At 39.2% G+C, this 20,065-nt stretch overlaps 1 protein-coding gene across 7 annotated transcripts; it reads left to right on the top strand.

Moving 5' to 3' along the window:
• Positions 1–985: 985 nt before the first annotated feature.
• Positions 986–19,962, top strand: ano5a (anoctamin 5a). 7 transcript variants are annotated; one of them, XM_065957129.1, is made up of 22 exons: positions 986–1,218; positions 4,633–4,703; positions 5,112–5,249; positions 5,524–5,565; positions 9,054–9,161; positions 10,270–10,338; positions 10,636–10,920; positions 11,108–11,227; positions 11,412–11,527; positions 11,628–11,762; positions 11,872–11,977; positions 12,124–12,184; positions 12,425–12,576; positions 13,306–13,380; positions 14,331–14,559; positions 14,687–14,862; positions 14,956–15,053; positions 15,793–15,923; positions 16,942–17,147; positions 17,243–17,442; positions 17,908–18,013; positions 18,149–19,962. In XM_065957129.1, the coding sequence occupies exons 1-22, from the start codon at positions 1,149–1,151 to the stop codon at positions 18,377–18,379; spliced, it is 2,925 nt and encodes a 974-aa protein (XP_065813201.1). In that variant the 5' UTR covers positions 986–1,148; the 3' UTR covers positions 18,380–19,962. The 7 variants fall into 7 exon arrangements, with proteins under 7 accessions (XP_065813201.1, XP_065813200.1, XP_065813202.1 ...); XM_065957128.1 differs by lacking the exon at positions 13,306–13,380 and adding an exon at positions 12,850–12,930; XM_065957130.1 differs by lacking the exons at positions 5,524–5,565; positions 13,306–13,380 and adding an exon at positions 12,850–12,930.
• The last annotated feature ends 103 nt before the right edge of the window (positions 19,963–20,065 follow it).

The following is a 20,065-nucleotide window of genomic DNA, read 5'->3' as shown; positions in this document are numbered from 1 at the left end:
TCAGTCTCAAATTATAATGGAAATAGATTTAACATAATGTCAGAAAATAGTAGCCTATATTGTGTGATCTTTGATATGAAACAGTTTTGGAAAGGCAAGCGTTAAGGCCTCTGTGGCTGGTTGTGAGGACTTCCTTAAAGCAATCAGTCTGGGCATTTTGCTAAACAAATTGTATTTATACCTGAGCAAATACATTACCCAAAAGTACATAGTAACAGGATATGAAACTCAACCTAGAACTCAGTTCCTCGTAGACTCTTGTCTTTGTTTAGTGTAGTCTAATTTGTATAATAACAAACTACAGTATATGACATTGATTGCTGATGTGATCACATGGTCTTGTTACTTTTTATTTGGTTGTTATTTTTAAGTTTGATTCCACTTCCCAGTTTTTCCCATCTTCATGACTAGAAAAATACCCAATTTTAAACATCGTTGCAAATATAGCCTAGAAAAATCTATCTTTTTTTTTTAGGCACGCTATTTAAAAAAAAAAAAAAAAAAAAAAAGCTCTTATTTATTTTCATTGTCAAGTCATAATATCATAAAACCTATAAGGAAGAAAATTGTGGTCTCTGATTGGCTGGTAGTATCAATCAAGTTCTGTTGGTAACCATGGTAACATAGCACTCAAAAGCACTCCCCTTTTTTGAGGGGAAAAAATAAACCTGCTTGGTTGAACTGACTTTCCATTAATATTGAAATATTTTTTTACACTAAATTCTTGGTAAACTGGAATATGCCTACATAAGTTTTAGAGTAGGCGACGCTCATATTTTTATATATATATATATATATATATTTATTATTTGCTGAAAAGTTTGGCCGGCGTGTGCGTGTCAGCGTGAGTGTTTAGGTTTTACGTGAGCGACAAGGAGACATTGGAGAAAAGTATCTGTCCCTCAGCCAGCTTCACACTATTGGCTTGTGGTGTTGGAGCCACTCCCTCTCGAGCCTGCCTCTGTGGCAGAAGTGATGCAGCAGTCAGCAGCGGTCAGTGGGTGTAGGGGGGCAGTCCCAGTCTGGCAAGAAGCTTAGTTCCCTAACCGAGGCGTCTCTGAACCGCTCGAGAAGGCAGCAACACAGGTCTTCTGGCTGAGGATATACTGTGCACATGAGGACCGATAACTTGGGTGTAGGGACTCAACATGCACCGAATAACGGGAAGGACAGGAGGGGACAGTTTAATTGAGATGAGCCCAACAGACTCTGTCAGTGGTAAGTAGTTAAAAGCTGGAGCTGCCTTCACTACAGACTTAGAAAATACATAATGACGTGTGAGGTCTTGTATGACAACCTACTGGGAAACAAATTAAGACTAAAACGAGTTTGGTAAATGCCTTAATGCCTGTATGAAGGCTATAGCGTTCAGAAAAGCTACTTATAAATGTCAGATTTAATGATTTTTTTTAACATACAGTATCCTAAAATTAAAATATTTTACCAGTTTATAGTAGTAGTGTGAATAGCTTACATGAACTGAAACTTTCTAACAACCATACCCACATATTATAACCATAACGTCCTGCTAAGGTAAACATTAGACATACAAAAATATACAGTTGTCGGCAAGCCTTTCTGGGACTACAGGCAAATTACAGTAATTACTATGCTAGGAACAACAAGATTAACCCCCTTCCCTCATGTACACTACATTGTAAGACTCTGAAAAGACATTTCTTTAACTATTTTAAAAAGGGAACCACCCTGCACCCCATTCACGATATTACCAGCTCACAGTCTAACTTTCTTTTCCATGAAAGCAGCAGTGACCCTACAGCCAGCCAGTCTCTGACAGCTGGCCTGCTTACTGGAAACACTCTGTCACCAGCAGACAGCCACTTTATCCACCAGCACAAACCCCAAATCCCTCTTTGATTTTGGCTGAACATAAATTTTAAACAAACACTCAGGCACAAGACTGGGTTTTAGCCATTTATGGTGTTGCTGAAAGAACAATGAGTCACACTGGATGCTCTCCAGTTACACTGGTATTTGTCAAGTTGATGTAAAAGTGTTGTATTTTATCTGCAGGATCATGCTCTGTTACTGTTACCTTGGTGTTTGTGTGTTTATGGTGTGTTGAGATAACAGTGTTTTCCTTTAATCATCCTCACAGCTCCATCTCAATGATACCCCAAATTTTGTTCATTTTAATTTAGAGGATGAGAGATTCTACAACGGTGACTCTTTTTTTAAACTTAGATTGTTGTATTCTATCATATGACAGAGGGCAGGCTAAATTGATTTTTTTGTGTGGAGGAGAAATACATCCAAGTACTTTTGTTACTTCTGCATATCTCCAGGCGGCTATAGCTGAGGGTCTCACAGTTCGCTTACAACTCTGTGTGCTTTTTGTGCCACAATGAAGCTGAACATACTGTATGACTATCTAACTATTAGGGGTTGTAGTTTGACCGCACAGATTAGAACTAAGTAGCCTTGATGCTTGTTGTTCCATTAGTGTTCACCATCCATGTAAATATTGTATTACTTACTACCGCCTTGTTTTGATGGGGGAATTTGCTGGTTAAGGTGTGTATATATAAGGGAAGAGGCAATACATAGAGAAAAGATTTAATGTAAACAAGCAATGCTTTCTTACTCAGCGTGCATACATTTTATCTGACTCAAGTTAACTTTCAGATACCCATAGATACATTTGTGCCAATTTAGTGGTGCGGGGAAAAGCAGCAGTTTTTTGGATTTGTTTTGAATTCAGGCAGAACATAAACACAGACTGTATGTTCAATGTGAAGAACAACAGATAGACAGTAAAAATGTGAGTTAAGGCTTATATGCTCTCTTTGATATTGTTAATATTGTTAATCTATTGAACTATTGTCATCACAATATTGAAAAACGCAAACACACATTTCATTTTTTTTTTTTTACATCACTCAGGCCGTGTGTATATGCATGCATGTACCTGAAACTTGCAACTGTAAATAGAACAGAAAGTGTGGCTTCTACTTACAGGAAATCAGACAAACCCACCCACTGCTTTTCAGTAGTAAGGCTGTTGGCGTTCTTTTAACAGCTTTTCCAGGTGGCAGTTGCAACAATGAACAACTACAGATACACAACTTAATTCAGCCATACATATACTAAAAAGTAGTAGTAGCTTGTAGTAGTGTCATGTCTGTTTTATTTGAATAAACCAGAGTCTGAGGATTTTTCTTTCATAGTCAGTATGGCTTTTTACTGACTGTAATGATGGTTAGTCTCTTTTTTTCGATTTCTGTGATACAATGAGGCAGAAGCAGTCTTGTGGCATTTCCTCTGTGATCAGCTGCTCTCTGTTGAACAAAGACTCAACTGTGGAGGCTTCATAGCTGGCAGAATGTTGGGCTGAGAGGTTAACACTGAGTGATGCGTCACGGTGTCCTACTGTGCAAAAATATGATCAGCTGTTGATTCTGTGAAAGAATTATACTTTGGTACAAGCCAAAATCAAAGTCAGTATCATGATTATTTTTTTCAATTGAGAAAAAAAAAAGAAAAAGTTATCTCAACTAATTCAAAGACACCATTAAACTCTAGCCTGAAAGAGTCATGAGTTTTGTAGCTTTAGGTCAAAATCTCATGTAAATTGTACTGGTAATGCTGAAGAAAATTCAAGTTGTTACAGTTCGAGGGTAACATCCCTTATTAAACTTCCACATCTTGCCATATCTTGAAGGTGCAACGTTACAATAATATGCTTTGTAGCTAATTTGTATTATTTTATTTTAGTTGTTCAATGTTAGTGTAGGAAGGAATTATAATGTGTTTAATCATTTAGGTTAAGCAAAAAAAAACTGATATAATTAAAAAATGTTTGCCATGGGAAAGCTGCAAATGTGCAGTGCTGTTGGTTCGCTCTATAGAGGATCTATTATAATACTGTTTAGAAAGAGAGAAAGTTTAACATAATACAAGGTTCGAACGCTTGTTTAAGGCCAGTGTTCTGTAAGCACATGTTCTGTGTTGCGTCCTGACTAAATATAACCTCAGAGAGACCATCAATTAGGGTGGCTGTACTGCTATTTAAAAACCCAGAGGCTGCAACCCTCTTTCTGTGTATTGTTTTTGGCATGAGTGTTTCCATCAGTACTTGTTGTCTGTCTTGCTTTGCCGTCGGCCCTGCCATTTGATTATGTAAATCTTGTTTCTTAAAAGGCCGTCAGGAATGATGCACAAAACCAATTCTAACCTTCAGTTTTCCTACAGTACTGTAAACATGGCAGCAGGAAGTTCATTGTGTACAAGTCAAATGCTTGATTTAGACACATCACACAGTCAACTTTCACTTTCAGACACGTGGGGGGGGGTTATCAGACCCCTCAGTCTCATTTCCTGCTGTGTAGTGATTGAATCAAGCAAAGAAACATGGCCGTATGTATTCTGTCTCAGGGATCCTGTTAAGTCATGCTGGCTGGCATGTGAGAGTGCAAACATAAAATGTTGCACAGATAGATTACAACATTAGCTCTAGTGACCATGTCAGGCAGCCGTTTAAAGGCCTGAAATTGAACTTTCCTGCCACCCACCAACACTTCAAAAATTCATTGTGCTACTTAAATACTTCCATAAACAAACACGTGTAGTTAATATTTTCAATTCAATGTTCCCTATGTTTCTGTGTTGCAGATGATATGAATGGCTACCACCAACAAGCCTCGTCCAGCTCAGGATCCCTCCAGCAGGGACAATCAGCGGAGGTAAACACCAAATCCACAACATGCTATAATAATCACCTGTCACCATCCCAAGAAGTATTGTCATTTTTTCCTGTTGCTTAGAATGGTTGCACAAAACAAATTCTAACCCTCAGTTTTCCTACAGTACTGTAAACATGGTAGTGTTTACAGTACTACAGCAGGAAGTTCATTGTGTACAAGTCACATGCTTGATTTATATTTCCCTCTGATTTTCCTATTTAATTAACAGTCAACATGGCAGGAGAGTTTAGCTTCTGGATTGTAGCTGAGCACAAGCTCACAGTCTCAGTTTTAAACGAACATCAGTCTTTCCAATGTAATAGTAACCATTTACAGCATGTCAGTTTCATGAGAGAGTTGCGGATAACTTTCATGCTCCTGTCTGTTCTCCCTCTTTCACACTTGAAGTCTCCTTTAACGCCTGATGTGTGTGTAGAGACCTGTGAGTCTCTACACGCCAGCCTTGCCTCCCTGACCCCCTCCGACCACAGCGACAATCCGCATATTGAGACTCAGACCTTAGAGCATATCAATTCTTTGACTGGGGTAAGACACCAGTCGAGGACACAGATGCATGCTGGTGTGTTAGTGTCTGTGTGTTTTTGTCATAGTATTCAAAGCTACAGTATGAGTGAGAAAGACCCGGCTGTGTTTATGCCTGACACATAACATGTTCAGAGTGTCATGAGCATTATCTTTAACAATGTTCAAACATAGTGCAAGTGTTGAATGTCGGACATTTCTATCATGTTCTCTGTAAGACTGCGGCTATAAAGTTTTTTTTAGGCTTTCCCTCACTATACACTCGGTTCCTCCACAGCTGTCGAGAAAGCGGGCGCTTTTCCTGAAGTTTCGTTCCAGGGTACGGCATGGTAAAACAGGCTTGTGATGTGATGCAACTTTCTGCATATAATTTGTCTGCCTGGCTTTACTGTGTCAAGTCTTGAGAAGTCTTGTTGGTGTTGGGTTTCTCAGTCGGTATAGATATGCAGAGAAAAGCTTTGACAGCTGAGATGAAATCAATACACATTTCTTTTGTAGAGAGCTGATGGTGGCTTCAGAATAGCATGTTTTTTTTTTTTTTTAGTATTCCACAGAGTAATGGAAACACAGCAGCATGAGCTGTGTGTGGAGGCATCATGAGAGTTCATTAAAGCTGGAAAAGGCCCTTAACTTGCTTTGTTCTCACCTGTGATATGTGTCCGCTTCACTGGAGAGAAATCAACAATCTCTTCGTAGTAGAGTCACAGCATAATTAGAAGTCCACACTTACACATGTAGTCTTTGACACAGACTTTAAACTCTATTTATCTGCCAAGCTGTTTTTATGTATTTTACGTCTCTGTCTTTTTAAGTGTTTACAGTCAATGCTGTAATCAGGACCCAGTGCCATGCTCGTGACCTTGTTGTTTCTGAACATGTCATGTACTGAAGGCTTCTTTTTCTCCTCTAAAATCTGGTCTTTCTGAAACATTAGAACAGCAGCTTTTCTTTAGGAACCAAACTAAAGACAGCAACATTTTAGTTGAGTGTAAAATCATATCATATAAGTTTTAGAGGGGAGGCAGCTGCACATCTATAAGTTACATCTGTAATGAAGAATAAAGACATGCTATTGCATGTTGGAAAAGTATGGATGCTCCAATATTGAGAATGTGGATTAAGGAACTTTTTAGAGTGTACATATTGGTTTGGAGAGACTTACTTACATCGCTAAAGGCAAGCAAAGAGGCTTTGTCCAGCTCTGGGAACCATATATGAACATTATAGAAGCCAGGAATATAGGCTTCACCTGAACAGAGATTATAAAAGAGAAGAGAATATTGTATTTTACTTGTTTTATTACTTGATTGCATTTTATTTTTTATCCAAAAAATGTATGCAAGTTGAGTGTGAGTATCTACGTTTGTGTAGTTATTGGATACATTTATGTGTTCAAGGTCTCAGACTGTTTAATTTTTACTGTATGTTTCCTTTGTGTTTCTAAAAAAAAAAAGAAATGCCAAAGAAGAATAAAGACATGAATGTGTTTAGCCCTCTTGTTACTGGAAGTTTAAGCTATAAGTCTTCAGTTGTCAATGTGAACTTTAAGAGAAGCTAACTGAACCACAAACAACTTTCAGGAAATCTTAGAATTACAGTATTTATATTTCCTTTTTCAGCTCTGAACAGAATTATAACTTTGAAGTCTACAATGGAATAAAACTAGGATATAATCAGGGCATACAGAAGCAGCCATTTACTCAATTATGACAACATTATAAATCTGTTCGATAACAAAAATGAAACAAGGTAAATGTTATTTAAGTATAAAAAAAGTAATGGTTTAAAACAGAGGTGTGTCAGGAGCGTTGTAGGGTGAAAGGAGGATTCTGCATTATGATATGGTCGCTGTGATGTATTTAAATCAAAGTGGTAACCATTTCTATTTCAAACTCTTCTAGCTCAAAAAAAGAAAAGCTTTGGAGGTACTACTTTAAAGAAACCTCTCCCTGAAGCTGGTAGCCCATTTATCTTACACCATGTTTTACATTTACCCCCCTCAATTAAGATAAAAGACATGTATGTCCAAACACCCAGTAGTTAGGGGTTGGTTGGTAAACGTATAGAACCTTGTGGCTCTACGAGCTCTGGCAGAGGCACTGATTCCATACAGCTGATCTGTAATTACAGAAAATTAGAGAGTCTCTGCAACAACGTCCCAGTTTAAGAAAGCATCCACCCTGCCATAGTCAACATGATCCACTGTAGACTTTGAGGCAATGTAGTCCAGAGGTAAACCAGTATGTATTCATTTTGATAGGTTGAACACATAAACACGAATGTCTCTAGAAGTTTGGTGCAGCAGATGGCAGGCCACTGGCTTTGTAGATTTGTGCAACATGACAAAACTTAACATTGCATCCCAATTTGCTCTTTGAATATTGCTGTGGTCCCCAGAATGTTTGATTGATTAGTTCAGAGTAGTCAGTCAGAATGTGGAGATTATTCCCCGTGCAGTTATCAGTTTTTGTTGTCTGGAGTTTGGCCTTATCAGAGCAGATATTGGCAAGTGATGTGCTGTTTTTTTTAATCTGATATATCAAAAGACGTGCGTCAGGGACTGTTGTTGTTAATCTGGGGATGGTCAGTGATGTCACCTCCGTTCTCTGATGCTGTGCTCTTCATTACATTAGCAAGCTAGCTCCTCTACTTTACTCCTAGTACCACTCCTCCTCTCTCTGTCTCTAACTCTCCCTTCTCTGGATATCTGAGCGAGCGAGGGCTTGTCCTGGGAAGTGAGTGGAGTGGATGGAGCTCCTCCAGCCCGGGGGATCAGTGGAGCGAGAGAGAGAGAAGCTTTGCTTTCAGGGCCCGACGCTTCACCCCCCCCCCCCCACCCCCGCCGGAGAAAGACAATTTTGCTCTCTAAGGCTGTGGGCACTTCGGCTGATGCATCATAACAGTAAAGGGAGCGGGCCATGGAGGTAAAGTGCTGCTTCCTTTCCTGCCTAATCACACAGTGTTGGGCTGATGGAACGGGCAGACTCCTTCAGGACTACAGTCCAGCAGCCATGTGATGTGAGGCTGAGCACCATGTTGTAGTTTTTGTGATGCTTTATGTCTGAGTTCTCTGCATTGTCTGCAGTCTTGTGTAGCAACCGTTGTGATATGTGTAGACAGGGGTTACTGGCACATGGTTATTTTTAGCTTTCTGAGCAGCTGAAGCAGCAACATGAAGCAGTCATGCCCTCCTCTCCTCCCTTAAAGCATTCCTCTGCAGTGGAGCAGTCTTTAGCCATGTAACTAAGTGCTTAAGGGACTGCCCTGGAAGGCTAGTTTTTGCTGAAACACGCATGCTTGGAATTTCTTTGGCCACCACACGGCGTTTCAAGACACTGGATTCCCGGATTTACAGAAAAGCAAAAGCAAATACTATTCTGTGAGGCCTGATAAGACCTGTGTTTTTAACTGAGTAGTACTATCCACATGTTTTTTCTATAATACTTAACCTGTTTTGTTTAATTAGAAGTCAAATGCCTGGAAATCAGAGTTCTCACAGGATTATGGGAATATTTCTGGATTTCAGTCTGTGATATAACAAGGATTTCTAAATTCTTTTCTTAAAGGGACATGAAATATTTTAAGTCAGAGCCGATGCCTTTCATATGTTGTGCTGCCTGTGTTTGGAGTGATAGTATGATAATCAGTATCTCTGTGTTTGATGTGGGTTGGAGGCCTTGTTCCTTGGGTGTGCTGTTAGCCACTGACACATAGCTTGACTGTCTGCTGGCCTGCTGTGGTGGAAACATCCTAAGACTGATGCTATACTGTATGTGTCTGTTTAAATGCTGCTATGTTTCTTTTTAGATTGACAAACAACAACAGAGTAAAGACTCTGTGTTCTTCCGGGATGGATTGCGTAGGATTGACTTTGTCCTGTCCTATGTTGACGACAAAGATGGGGAGAGGAAACAGGTAAGGCTAACAACTTCTAGTACTGTTTATACTAAATTAGATCCATTTCCGTAGATGACTCACTGCATGCAAATGTTCAAGACTGAATGTCTCCAATGAGGCACCCTTAATTTAAAGAACACGATGCATGACAGATAAAAAGACAAAGCAGTTGTCATAGTTGAGAGCAAAATATAAACATAAAAAGAAAGTGTTTTCTGTGTTGTTAAGTATAACAAAGTGTTTAAGAAGGGCAATATTTGCTTGAGTACTGGCAAGTGTTTCTCTTTTTCATTAATATCACTGTTGTTATTGTTTTATTTCTGAAGAGCAGAACTACAGATGTATTGTTTCACAGCTCACTGTTTTGAAATCCCAGAATATCCCATAAAATAAGTTGTGTTATTTCCTCTTCTTGATTGAAACAGTAAGAGCTGTTTGTTACAGGAAATCCTCAGAGCTCACTGTGTGTGTCAGCAGCATATTCTAGATACCACAACACTGATAAAGCTATACAAACGGTTTTTCCTTGGCTTGTATCAGTAATCCTCTCAAGGGATTTTCTGAGAAGGTCACATCTAGAGATGAACTTGCATCCCTATTTTCTTAAATAAATTACATTAAAGGTATTTTAAAACTGTTTTAGGCCTCATGTGGCTTGTTTCTCTGTCAGCTGTGTGCTACTGAAAGGCTTCAGTGTTTGATGCTAAGCTGTTATACTTCACATCCATGTGTCACCAGCCTTCTTGTATGAGGATCTTAGTCTCAGCAGACTCACATTTTACTAACTGTCTTGTCAGTGAGTCAACCGACAGACCTCTGGCCTAGTCAGGAAGTCGCTCATTTTTTCCACTGGATGAGGAAGAGCAACAGGAGGCCAGTTCCTGTGTATTGTCCACGTGTTGTAAATTTCAGCTCTAACAAGGGGGGACTGTTTTTTAGATGACATGGGTGATTATTATTATTTTTTTGAGCCTGTTTCCAAACACCTTTTACCTTGATCAAAGAATAATTTGGTAACATTACACCATATTATGTCACTACCCTAAGTTAAGGAGTTGCTATTCCCCTTTTCCTGTTATATCATGTTAATAAATATATTAATATTTTCTTTGTTTTTTTTCTGTAGGAACGGAGAAGGGTGTATGAGTCAAATCTTGAAAATGTGGGCCTGGAGCTGGAGACAGAAGATAAGACAGTAAGAGCCTCCAGATGTTGTTTGTTTATGAAAAAGAAAAAGTGGCACAAAAAGAATGGCCGTATATTTATGTGTATGTCTGTGATCTGTTGCTGCTTTTAAGTGCTTTTTTTACATTCTTCTTGTTTTAAGAAGAAAAAAAAAGTTGAACAATATACAGTAAACTTGCTCAATAGTTATCTGTGATGCATAAAATGACACTTCTCTGGGGTTCCTACTTGATCAGTAAATTTGTGTTTAGGCGTATTAATCTGTAGCCCTTATCTTATGTAGTGCCACCTGTCTGATTGTCTTTAGGAGTCGGAAGATGGAAAGACCTATTTTGTGAAGATCCACGCTCCGTGGGAAGTGTTAGCAACCTACGCAGATGTGCTGAAGATAAAGGTCCCATTTAAGGCCAACGACATCCCAGACAACAGCGAGATGCCCATGAACTGGCTGTCCACCCCTTTCCGCCTGCCAGAGCACATCATGCACCCTGAGCCAGATTATTTCACAGCTCCATTCAACAAGAGCAAGTCTGACTTCTTCCTGATCGACAACAAGGACACTTTCTTTCCCCCTTCTACTCGAAACAGGATCGTAAGGATGTTTAGGCCTCAACTTTCTCATCTTTTTGTGCCCTTCAAATTACATAACCCACTTTGCAGTCTGCAGTTTTCTACTCATGTGTTACATTTTAGATAAGGCATATTTAAATCCAATGTCAAGATTTAAGAGTTTATGTTTCTTAAAACCTTAATGTCCTCTCATTTTTCTCCCTGCACAGGTCTACTACATCTTGTCCCGCTGTTATTACATCAGCAATGAATGTGCAGAAAAAGACAAAAAGGGAATCAAGAGGTTACTCAACAATGGCACCTACTCTGCTGCCTTCGCGCTACATGACGTAAGCCTCATTTTTAAAAAGTTTTTTTAAATTATAGGACTAAGATACCGTGTCATCAATGTGCATTCATTGCTTTCCAGCACTTACATACTGTTTGACGTTGGTTGTGTTTTGCTTTTCACAGATTGTTTATTTTGCAATAAATGGAAAGTGGTTGTGAAGTGTGTCTTCTTTGTGTGTGCAGTGTAGATACTGGAAAAAATCAAGGGATGCAAACTGCGAAAGTGAGAGATTCAACCTCTACAAATACTGGGCTGGATTTGGCTCGTTCTTCAAGGAGCAGCCCCTCAATCTCATAAGGTAAGACTTGAAAAACAGGGAGTAAAATATCAAATGTGTATTGACTCCACATAAATCTGGTATCAGAGGAACTTAGAGAACATGATTTTTCTTTCAACAGGAAATATTATGGGGAGAAGATAGGTATTTATTTTGCCTGGCTGGGTTTCTACACTGAGATGTTGTTGTTTGCTGCTATAGTTGGGACAATTTGTTTCGTCTATGGAGTCCTCACCTACGATAAAAATGAGTGGAGGTAATTTTTTCCAAAATTACTCGCCTGTCTAGTTAGGTTTTGGAAATATGCAATTTTTTTATTTCTGGCATTGCTGTTCTTTTAATAAAAAATAATTATTGTCTTACAGTGAAGAAATATGTAGTGAGAAAATCGGAGGTGAAATTGTCATGTGCCCGCTGTGTGACAAGAAATGTGGCTATTGGAAACTCAACGCAACATGCAACTCCTCATGGGTAAAACATCCTGGCTCTAGGTTTTCTATTATTATGATTCATATGGTTCCAACTTTATGTGAGATTTAAAGCACAGTTGGTGCTAAATGTAAATAAATCCCATGTTTTTTAATCTAATTTTTTTCTCAAATATGTCCTTCTTTCAGCAATCAAACCTGTTTGACAATGTAGGAACTGTGTTCTTTGCCATATTTATGGGGATTTGGGGTGAGTAAAAATGTCTACTCTAAGCTTTCAGTTTTTTTTATACCAGTGCTCCACCTTGTGGTCAATTCTGAACTGTTCCAACTAATTAAAAAAAATCATGAGACCATGAGAAAGTATGACCTAGTTCACTTGCTAAATAGTTTGATAAACAATAACACTTCTGCCTCAACACCTACATGATAGACGTAAAAGAGGCTGAAAGCATTGAATACTTACACTTGGTGGTTGGTTGCTCTACAGTGACGCTGTTTCTGGAGTTCTGGAAGAGACGGCAGGCTCGTCTGGAATATGAGTGGGATCTGGTTGACTTTGAGGAGGAGCAACAGCAGCTTCAGCTTCGACCAGAGTACGAGACCAAGTGCACCAACCGCAAGCTGAACCGCATCACACAGGTGTTTGAGTGCTCATGATATACTAATATATTGTATGTGTCTGCTTTATCTTTATCGAGCCTTAATATAGATTTACTGGATATATATTCTGTATGGTAGACTTGAAAATATTACAGTATCTGTTACATTTATTGGATAGAGCCTCACACTGGCTCACAGCCATTTATAACGGCAGTTCCTGAACTAAAAAAAAATGTTGAGAGCATTAGTAAGTGAAATATACAGGCACAGACTTGTTGTAATTTGCTTTGACCACATCCCACCCATCTGTAGGAAATGGAGTTGATTCTTGAAAGGACTCCTACAAATCTAATGGGGAAATTGTTTGTGTGCTGGGCCACCGTGCTACTCTGGGTAAGGGTAGCACTTTACGAGGAATGTCAAATTGAGGAGGACGAGGTTTCGGTGTGGTTCAGTTTGTGCAAGATAACAGACCTTTCTGGAAAGACTCAGAGGCATGAGTTTCCTCCTGTGGCACATTACTGTTTGTCTGGCCGCTCGACATCTTGTGAGGTTTTTCCAAAAGCATGACTTCACCAGGAGACTGCTTGGTGAAAGAATTGGATTGTGGTTGAAACGCGTACACAAAACAAAACTGCCATTGGGTGATCTAGCTCTGCCTCCGAGACCAGCGGTGTTAAAGGAGCCAGGCCTTTCACAGACGTCTTTTCAGGATATAACAAAGGGTGACTTACTCCCATGTCCATGCTTTGCTTGCGTATGATTTAGGAAATGGAGCCCTACTTACCCATAACAACCCAGTGTGCACGCACATGTCTGTCTGGAGCCACCGTCCTATTCTGGGTGAGCATAGTATCTTTGGCATACTTGGTGAATCTATACCTGTTCATGACACTGTCCATCATCATCATCATTCAATCATGTGAATAGAGATGTTCTGATACCTATGGAAGTATCAGAAATGCTTCTGATAGTGGCTGAAGGGCAGCATCAGTTATTTGTAAGTACACATGTCAATCCTTGATCCAAAAATAAAATGTATTAGCTTCTATAATTATCTACTCTTTCTTCTTCTCAAAAGCAGTAGCCCATACAGCAAGGATATTGATTATTGCCTAATTATTATATTATTATAGTGTTTTAGTTGGGCAAACAATTGATTTGAGGTTAATTATAAAAAAACAACAGTGCCAGGCCAGCATAGAGTGCAACATCAGTCAAACTGTCAGCAATCTGTTTCTTCTTATCTCACATTTTAATCAAGTATTTTTTAATACAAGGATCAGATAAATAAAGGAGTTGGTTATCAGAAGGGAAGAACGTGGTATCAGGACATCTCTGCATGTGATCAGAGCCAGTATATATAAAACTGTGAGCTGTTGGGGGTTGAGACAAAGCCTTAACTATCTAAAAGATTACACAGAGAAAATTGGGCAAAACTGTGTAATTCTGAAAATCCTTATCCCTTTAAGATCAAAGTTTTACAGCTTTTTATACATACTGACCTTATTTTCATCGCACTTGTGTACTCATGTTTTTAAATAAAACTACAGCTTTGAAATGAGCCTATATGAAGGTTATGGTGGATTTCCTTTAAGTATGTGTGATGTGTGCATACTCCAAGCATGACAACATCTTTTAACATGTTTGTGGGCAATAATTCTGCTTGCTTCATTAGTCTGTATGTGTTTGCTGTTTGCACTTTGCATCACACTTGGTGTTCACTGTACTGTTGTCTTGTGACTTGCCGTGTAGTTGTCTTTCATGTTGTCACTCTTGTCTCTGTCCTGAAGATCTCATTGATCATTGCCTGCATCATCGGGGTGATAGCGTACCGCCTGGCGGTATACGCAGCCTTCGCCAGCATCATGAAGGACAGTCCCACCACCAACCTGCAGGTGGTTGGCCATCTCATCACGCCACAGCTGGCCACCTCGGTCACTGCCTCCTGCATCAACTTCATCATCATCATGATCCTCAATCTCATGTATGAGAGAGTGGCTGTTTGGATCACTGACATGGGTGAGGGTCAGACCAGAGAGAAAACCATAGATTTTTACATTGCTCTGTCTTTTCCATTTTGTGTTTCAAGTATTCAATGTTTTTGATTCTATTTGTGTTTGGTCTAAAACATTTCATTATGTTGCAGAAATTCCCAAAACCCACCTTGAGTATGAGAACAAGCTGACAGTGAAGATGTTCCTCTTCCAATTTGTGAACTACTACTCCTCCTGCTTCTACGTCGCGTTCTTTAAGGGCAAATTTGTGGGCCATCCTGGAGATTATGCTTATATGTTTGGCAAGACCAAACTGAGGAATGAAGAGGTACCAGATGCATGAAATCATCTAAGATTAGTAGTGGCTCCTAAAGTAGATACGGAGCTGCCTTTGAACAAATGTATTCGTTCTCTTTCACAGTGTGACCCGGGTGGCTGTTTGATTGAGTTAACCACTCAGCTGGTGATAGTGATGACAGGAAAACAAGTTTGGGGCAACATCCAGGAGGCTCTGGTCCCGTGAGTAGTCCAACTGAAGCGACCATTCAAAGCTAAATCCATCTGCATACATTATTGTTAACTTCACACACTTTAAAGGTTTTACAGCATCACAAAACTCATAGATACATGAACCATTTTCCCCAAAGTTATAGTAAATGTGTAAAGTTATCTCTGCAAACATGAGGAATTCATTTCTTACAGTGAGCTAGCCAAGACATCACTAAGAAAAGCACTGTCAGTTTATTGTGCATCCACCAACCATTACTCATAAGCCTGTGCAGAATTCAGATGTTTAAGAATAACAACAATATTCAGTTAATTTGATTGCTGACTTACCAGCAGGCGTTATCTTAACAATAAAAACAGTGAGAAAGGGACAGGTGTAAACAACAAGATGAATGGTGTCTGAATTCCATTAAGTTTCTTTAGTTTTCAGGGTTCTGGTACAAAAGTATATCAAACAAATCCATCAACAGTTTAATAACATCATCATCTGTGCTTTAAGAACTATGATGGTGAACATGTTTAATGTGCAAAAGGTCTATTTTCAGTCGCTGCTCAATCTTTAGACATGATTGAAGTATCATGTCCATTCATGTCGTTGACTTTTGGAACAAGTTCAATTGGAAATATTTAATGTTGGAAAAAATAAACATATCTTCAGAGTAATTGTGTACAGTTACTTGCAGTCTTTCGTGCCTGTCAGAGGGTGAATTATCTCAGCTCAAAGCTCTTTATTGCCCCCTTGTGGTCTTAGGTGGCTGATGAACTGGTGGGGCAGCAGAAAGGCACGAAGCCACCCAGAGACTCTGTACAGCCGCTGGGAGCAGGACCACGACCTGCAGGGCTTTGGACAGCTGGGTCTCTTCTACGAGTATCTGGAAATGGGTAAATATTCAGTCGAGAGATTCAGAGACAAGCTAGTTATCAGTCAAAACCATTTAAGTGACGTCTAGTTTAGGCCAAGACCGGAGGGGTATACCACAAAGTGAGTTTGTTATACTCAGCCTGTTTTTGAGTAGTCTGCTTAGACAAACCCAGCAGTAGCAGTTAGAGATATCGGGTATCACTAAGCTGGTTATGAACTAATAACTCCAGCTTCCTGCTTCAGGCTCTGAGCATGCAGACGGTTTCAAAATCGATGAATAAAGAACAAGAGTTATTGTGGTATTGAAAACAACACTGCTGCTTCATGAAAGGATGACCCAGAAAATGTTAATTCTTATATCAATTTATTTGTTGACTTTAACAACCTCAGAAACTGTCAGTGCATCCCCAGTCGTGTGAAACGAACTTTGAAGGATATAAAAACTTATCATAATAAACAATACAAAGTTTCTTAAGATGCTGTTCCTTTATTGTTTTGTTACTGTAGTGTTGATCGGTTGAAATTAATACACTTTAAGTGTGAATCTGACATTAAATCAACGAGTGGAGAGAGACTGAGTTAGAATATATAAATCATTAACTGAATACATAGGCTCCATTATGTGATGCACACATTTTGTGTTACTGTAACAACTACAATTCTAAAAGTTTCCATGAATATATTCCTTAGGCTAAGGATATATACTGCGCATGGACAACATTCCAAAGTAATAATTCATAAAAGTACAGTACTTTAAATCCAATTTAAAGTCTCAACTCAGACTCATAACTTCGTCCAGAACAGGTTTAGAGAGAACCCGCTTCGTGACACTGAAAAAACTCTGCACCCCGCAGGCCAAGGGCAAAACTGATACAAATATGGGTAATTAACTACAAAAGTAATTAAGAAAATGTGGAGAATGTAGGAACACAAACGTTTATTTAATTTCAGATAAATGAAGTTCCCTGAGATCCTGCATAACGTGTTGTTATTGTCCTGCGGTCTTTGACTGACTTCTCTCTTCTTTCTGTCTCCCAGTGATCCAGTTTGGTTTCATCACCCTGTTTGTGGCCTCCTTCCCCCTTGCACCCCTGATGGCACTCATGAACAACATCATTGAGGTGAGAGTGGATGCCTGGAAACTCACCACACAGTTCAGGCGTCCTGTAGCAGCAAAAGCTCACAGCATTGGAGCCTGGCAGGAGATCCTCAATGGGATGGCTGTCCTCTCTGTCGTCACAAATGTGAGTGCTGGGCTGCATGTGTGCCCTTTGAATCCACTCCTTTTCTAGTTTTGTCTCTCGTTTGTCCTCACACTCTTTCTTCTTCTGCTCTCCAGGCGTTCATTGTGGCCTTCACCTCTGATATGATCCCTCGGCTCGTGTACATGTACGCCTACCAGTCAAAGGAGGAGATGAGTATGAAAGGCTACATAAACAGCAGTCTGTCTGTCTTTAATATCTCTGAGATACCACTGGCCAACAGACCGGAGGATGGGGAGAACCCTCTCTGGTTCAACAACTCCATCACTACCTGCAGGTGTGTGGGATTCTCAGACAGAAACCGATTGCTGATTTAAGCTGGTCACATGTTATGTATGTAAAATCAAAGTAACTAAACGTAGTAAAGTCAAAGTTATCCTCTGACCAAAATCAAGTGTCTCATTCAAAGTTTATTCTAGTTTTTCAATACAACATTTATTTATTAAACCCTCATAAACACAACTTAGCTAAACATGATGCACAGACACGTTAAACATTACATAATTTAAGATTTAAATGTGTGTTTAGTAATTTTCAACTGGCTTTAAAATGCAGTTTTTGAATATATTGTCTGTTGTCTGGGGCGTAATACCAGAGCCTCTATTTCTTTGTTTTTCTTTGTCAAATGGACAGAAGACCGACATTGAACAATCGTAAATTAAAGTGATGAACCTTGGATATATCTACTTTATATATTAAATCATCTAGAAATTGTAATTCATGACATTTTCATTTTTTGTAGGTATCGTGATTATCGCTACCCTCCAGACCATGAGAAGCGGTACACCCACACTATGCAGTTCTGGCATATTCTGGCTGCGAAGCTGGCTTTCATCATTATCATGGAGGTAAAAGCAGGCTGCAGTGTTTCTATTAGCAACCCCAAAAAACAAACATTTTCTTAATCCATGCCAAGCTTTTTATTTTTAGTATTGTTCTTAGATTAAATGAATACATACCCTTTGTGCTCTCTCCCTCTTCAGCATGTCGTGTTTGTGGTGAAGTTCTTTGTGGCCTGGATGATTCCTGACGTCCCCTCTGACGTCAGGGCTCGAGTGAAGAGAGAGCGCTACCTGGTCCAGGAGTATCTCCATAACTATGAAGTGGAGAAGCTGAAGATCCAGCTCAGCCAAAACAGTCATAATGATTGTAACTGCACGCCTATGATATATCCGTCTTTACCCAAACATGAGGTGCTGTCAGAGTGTCTCTAGCCCAGTGAGCTGCTGGGTCAGCTCCACATGAAGGGAAGACATGGTTAAATCGATTGTCCTGCTTGTTTATTAAGATACTGAGCATCACTCTGCTGAAGTTCTATTAAAGAGCTAGAGGCTTCGTCACTTCTAAAACATACTCCTCTACTTATGTGCTGACAAAGGAAGTGTACACATGTGAAAGGCCAAGTCTCCATGCATGCTGAAACCTGAGGCCGAATCAAACGTCTGTCTAATATTGATGTCTTTTCACTCTCTATGTTGTAACCAAAGTGCTGAGAATAATCCAAACTTGCTGTAAGTGAAAAGAAAGGATATTGAATACACTGTGTCTTAGATAGGCAACATATGCTTGTTTTAAAACAAGACTATTTATTTAAGTGCCACTAGGAGTAACCAAAGGTTAGATGCCTTAATATATCATACACTTACTGTATTATTGGCTCTAATTGCCACTAAAATGAGAGCTGATTTTATTGCAAACAGAGCTTGCTCATTATGTGGTTTGAGTATTTCCATTTTTTGTATGCACAGCTGTATGAAGGCTTGACTAGTTGTTTTTTTAATTACTTTTTCACATGTTGCTTTAATCTGTTAAGAGTCCAACAGTTTCTCCTGGCTGTAATCTGACATGTGGAGTATCTTTTTTATGAAGACTAATCTGTGCTGCTGTTGCTACTGTGAGTAAAGGCAGATTACGTCCTGCCATGGCCAGTTATGAGCACTATCAGCTGTTATATGATCACTGTTGATATCAAGTCCCGGTTCTGGAGATAAGAAGCCTAAAAAAGCTCTGAGAAAGTGAACAGATCCCTTTTCAATGTGCCCCTGTTTAACAACACGAGCTAATGAAAGCTTGCCCTGCTCACTGAACTTTCTCCTTTGCTGGTGCTTTTCACAACTGTGGGTATAGAGAAAGAAACACATTCTGTTTTTTTTGCACAAAGCACTTAATGAAACGAATCTACCACGACTTAAACATGTCGGTCTACTTGTCATGACACTACATGTTGATAATCGGTGTCAGGAAGCAGCTATGTTAATTATTTTATTCATTTAAATGGGACAAGAGTTGTAGGCTATGTTTATGTTGAGATGAAAGACAAAATATGTAGCTTTTCCTTTTAAATAAAAAAAAAATGATATGAAGGATTTCATTACGCTGGCTTCATAGAAGTATCTGTTGAAGAATTTAAGGTAAAATAGCTCGCTGTGCTACAAACTCAGGCAACTAGATGTATACAGATGTGACAACGTTGCAGAGAGCAGTGTTAAAGTTTCCCTTTCCACACCCTACACTCAGAAAAACGTATGCCTGTTGATGCCTTAATATACATAATACAACCTTTCTTTTTTGTATTTCCCTTTACTTTTCTTAATGTTTCTTCTCATGTCTGCTTTTGTCATGCTTTAATTCTAATTTTATACCGTTACCATAGTTGGAAAAATGGTGAACCCGTTGACTGTATGCTTCAAGTTAAAATCTCATGTTTTCATTCATTTCTTTTTTGTAATTGTCCTTTATCTGAACTGTGTATTGTAAGCAGTGACAAATTTCCAAAAATAAACTTTATCCGACATGATTTGGATCAGTCTTTGTGTAAGGACATGAAAGTTTCTGCTCACATGACAGATGGCCTGAGAGGACACTGATCAGTATTCAGTGTTACTTCACACTGGTGGGTT

This window comes from Labrus bergylta, chromosome 7 (assembly GCF_963930695.1).
Source record: "Labrus bergylta chromosome 7, fLabBer1.1, whole genome shotgun sequence".
In the NCBI taxonomy this organism is placed as follows: domain Eukaryota; kingdom Metazoa; phylum Chordata; class Actinopteri; order Labriformes; family Labridae; genus Labrus; species Labrus bergylta.
The sequence above is the reverse complement of the archived record's forward strand: the minus strand, read 5'-3'. Positions and strand labels throughout refer to the sequence as shown.

What these genes read in the sequence shown, in the direction of transcription:
- ano5a (XM_065957128.1), top strand. Translation starts at nt 1,149, where the DNA reads ATGCACCGAATAACGGGAAGGACAGGAGGGGACAGTTTAATTGAGATG. An exon ending in GGGCCACCGTGCTACTCTGG is followed by an intron (nt 12,931 to 14,330) that starts GTAAGGGTAGCA and finishes TCTGTCCTGAAG; the next exon opens with ATCTCATTGATCATTGCCTG. An exon ending in TGTTTGGATCACTGACATGG is followed by an intron (nt 14,560 to 14,686) that starts GTGAGGGTCAGA and finishes ATTATGTTGCAG; the next exon opens with AAATTCCCAAAACCCACCTT.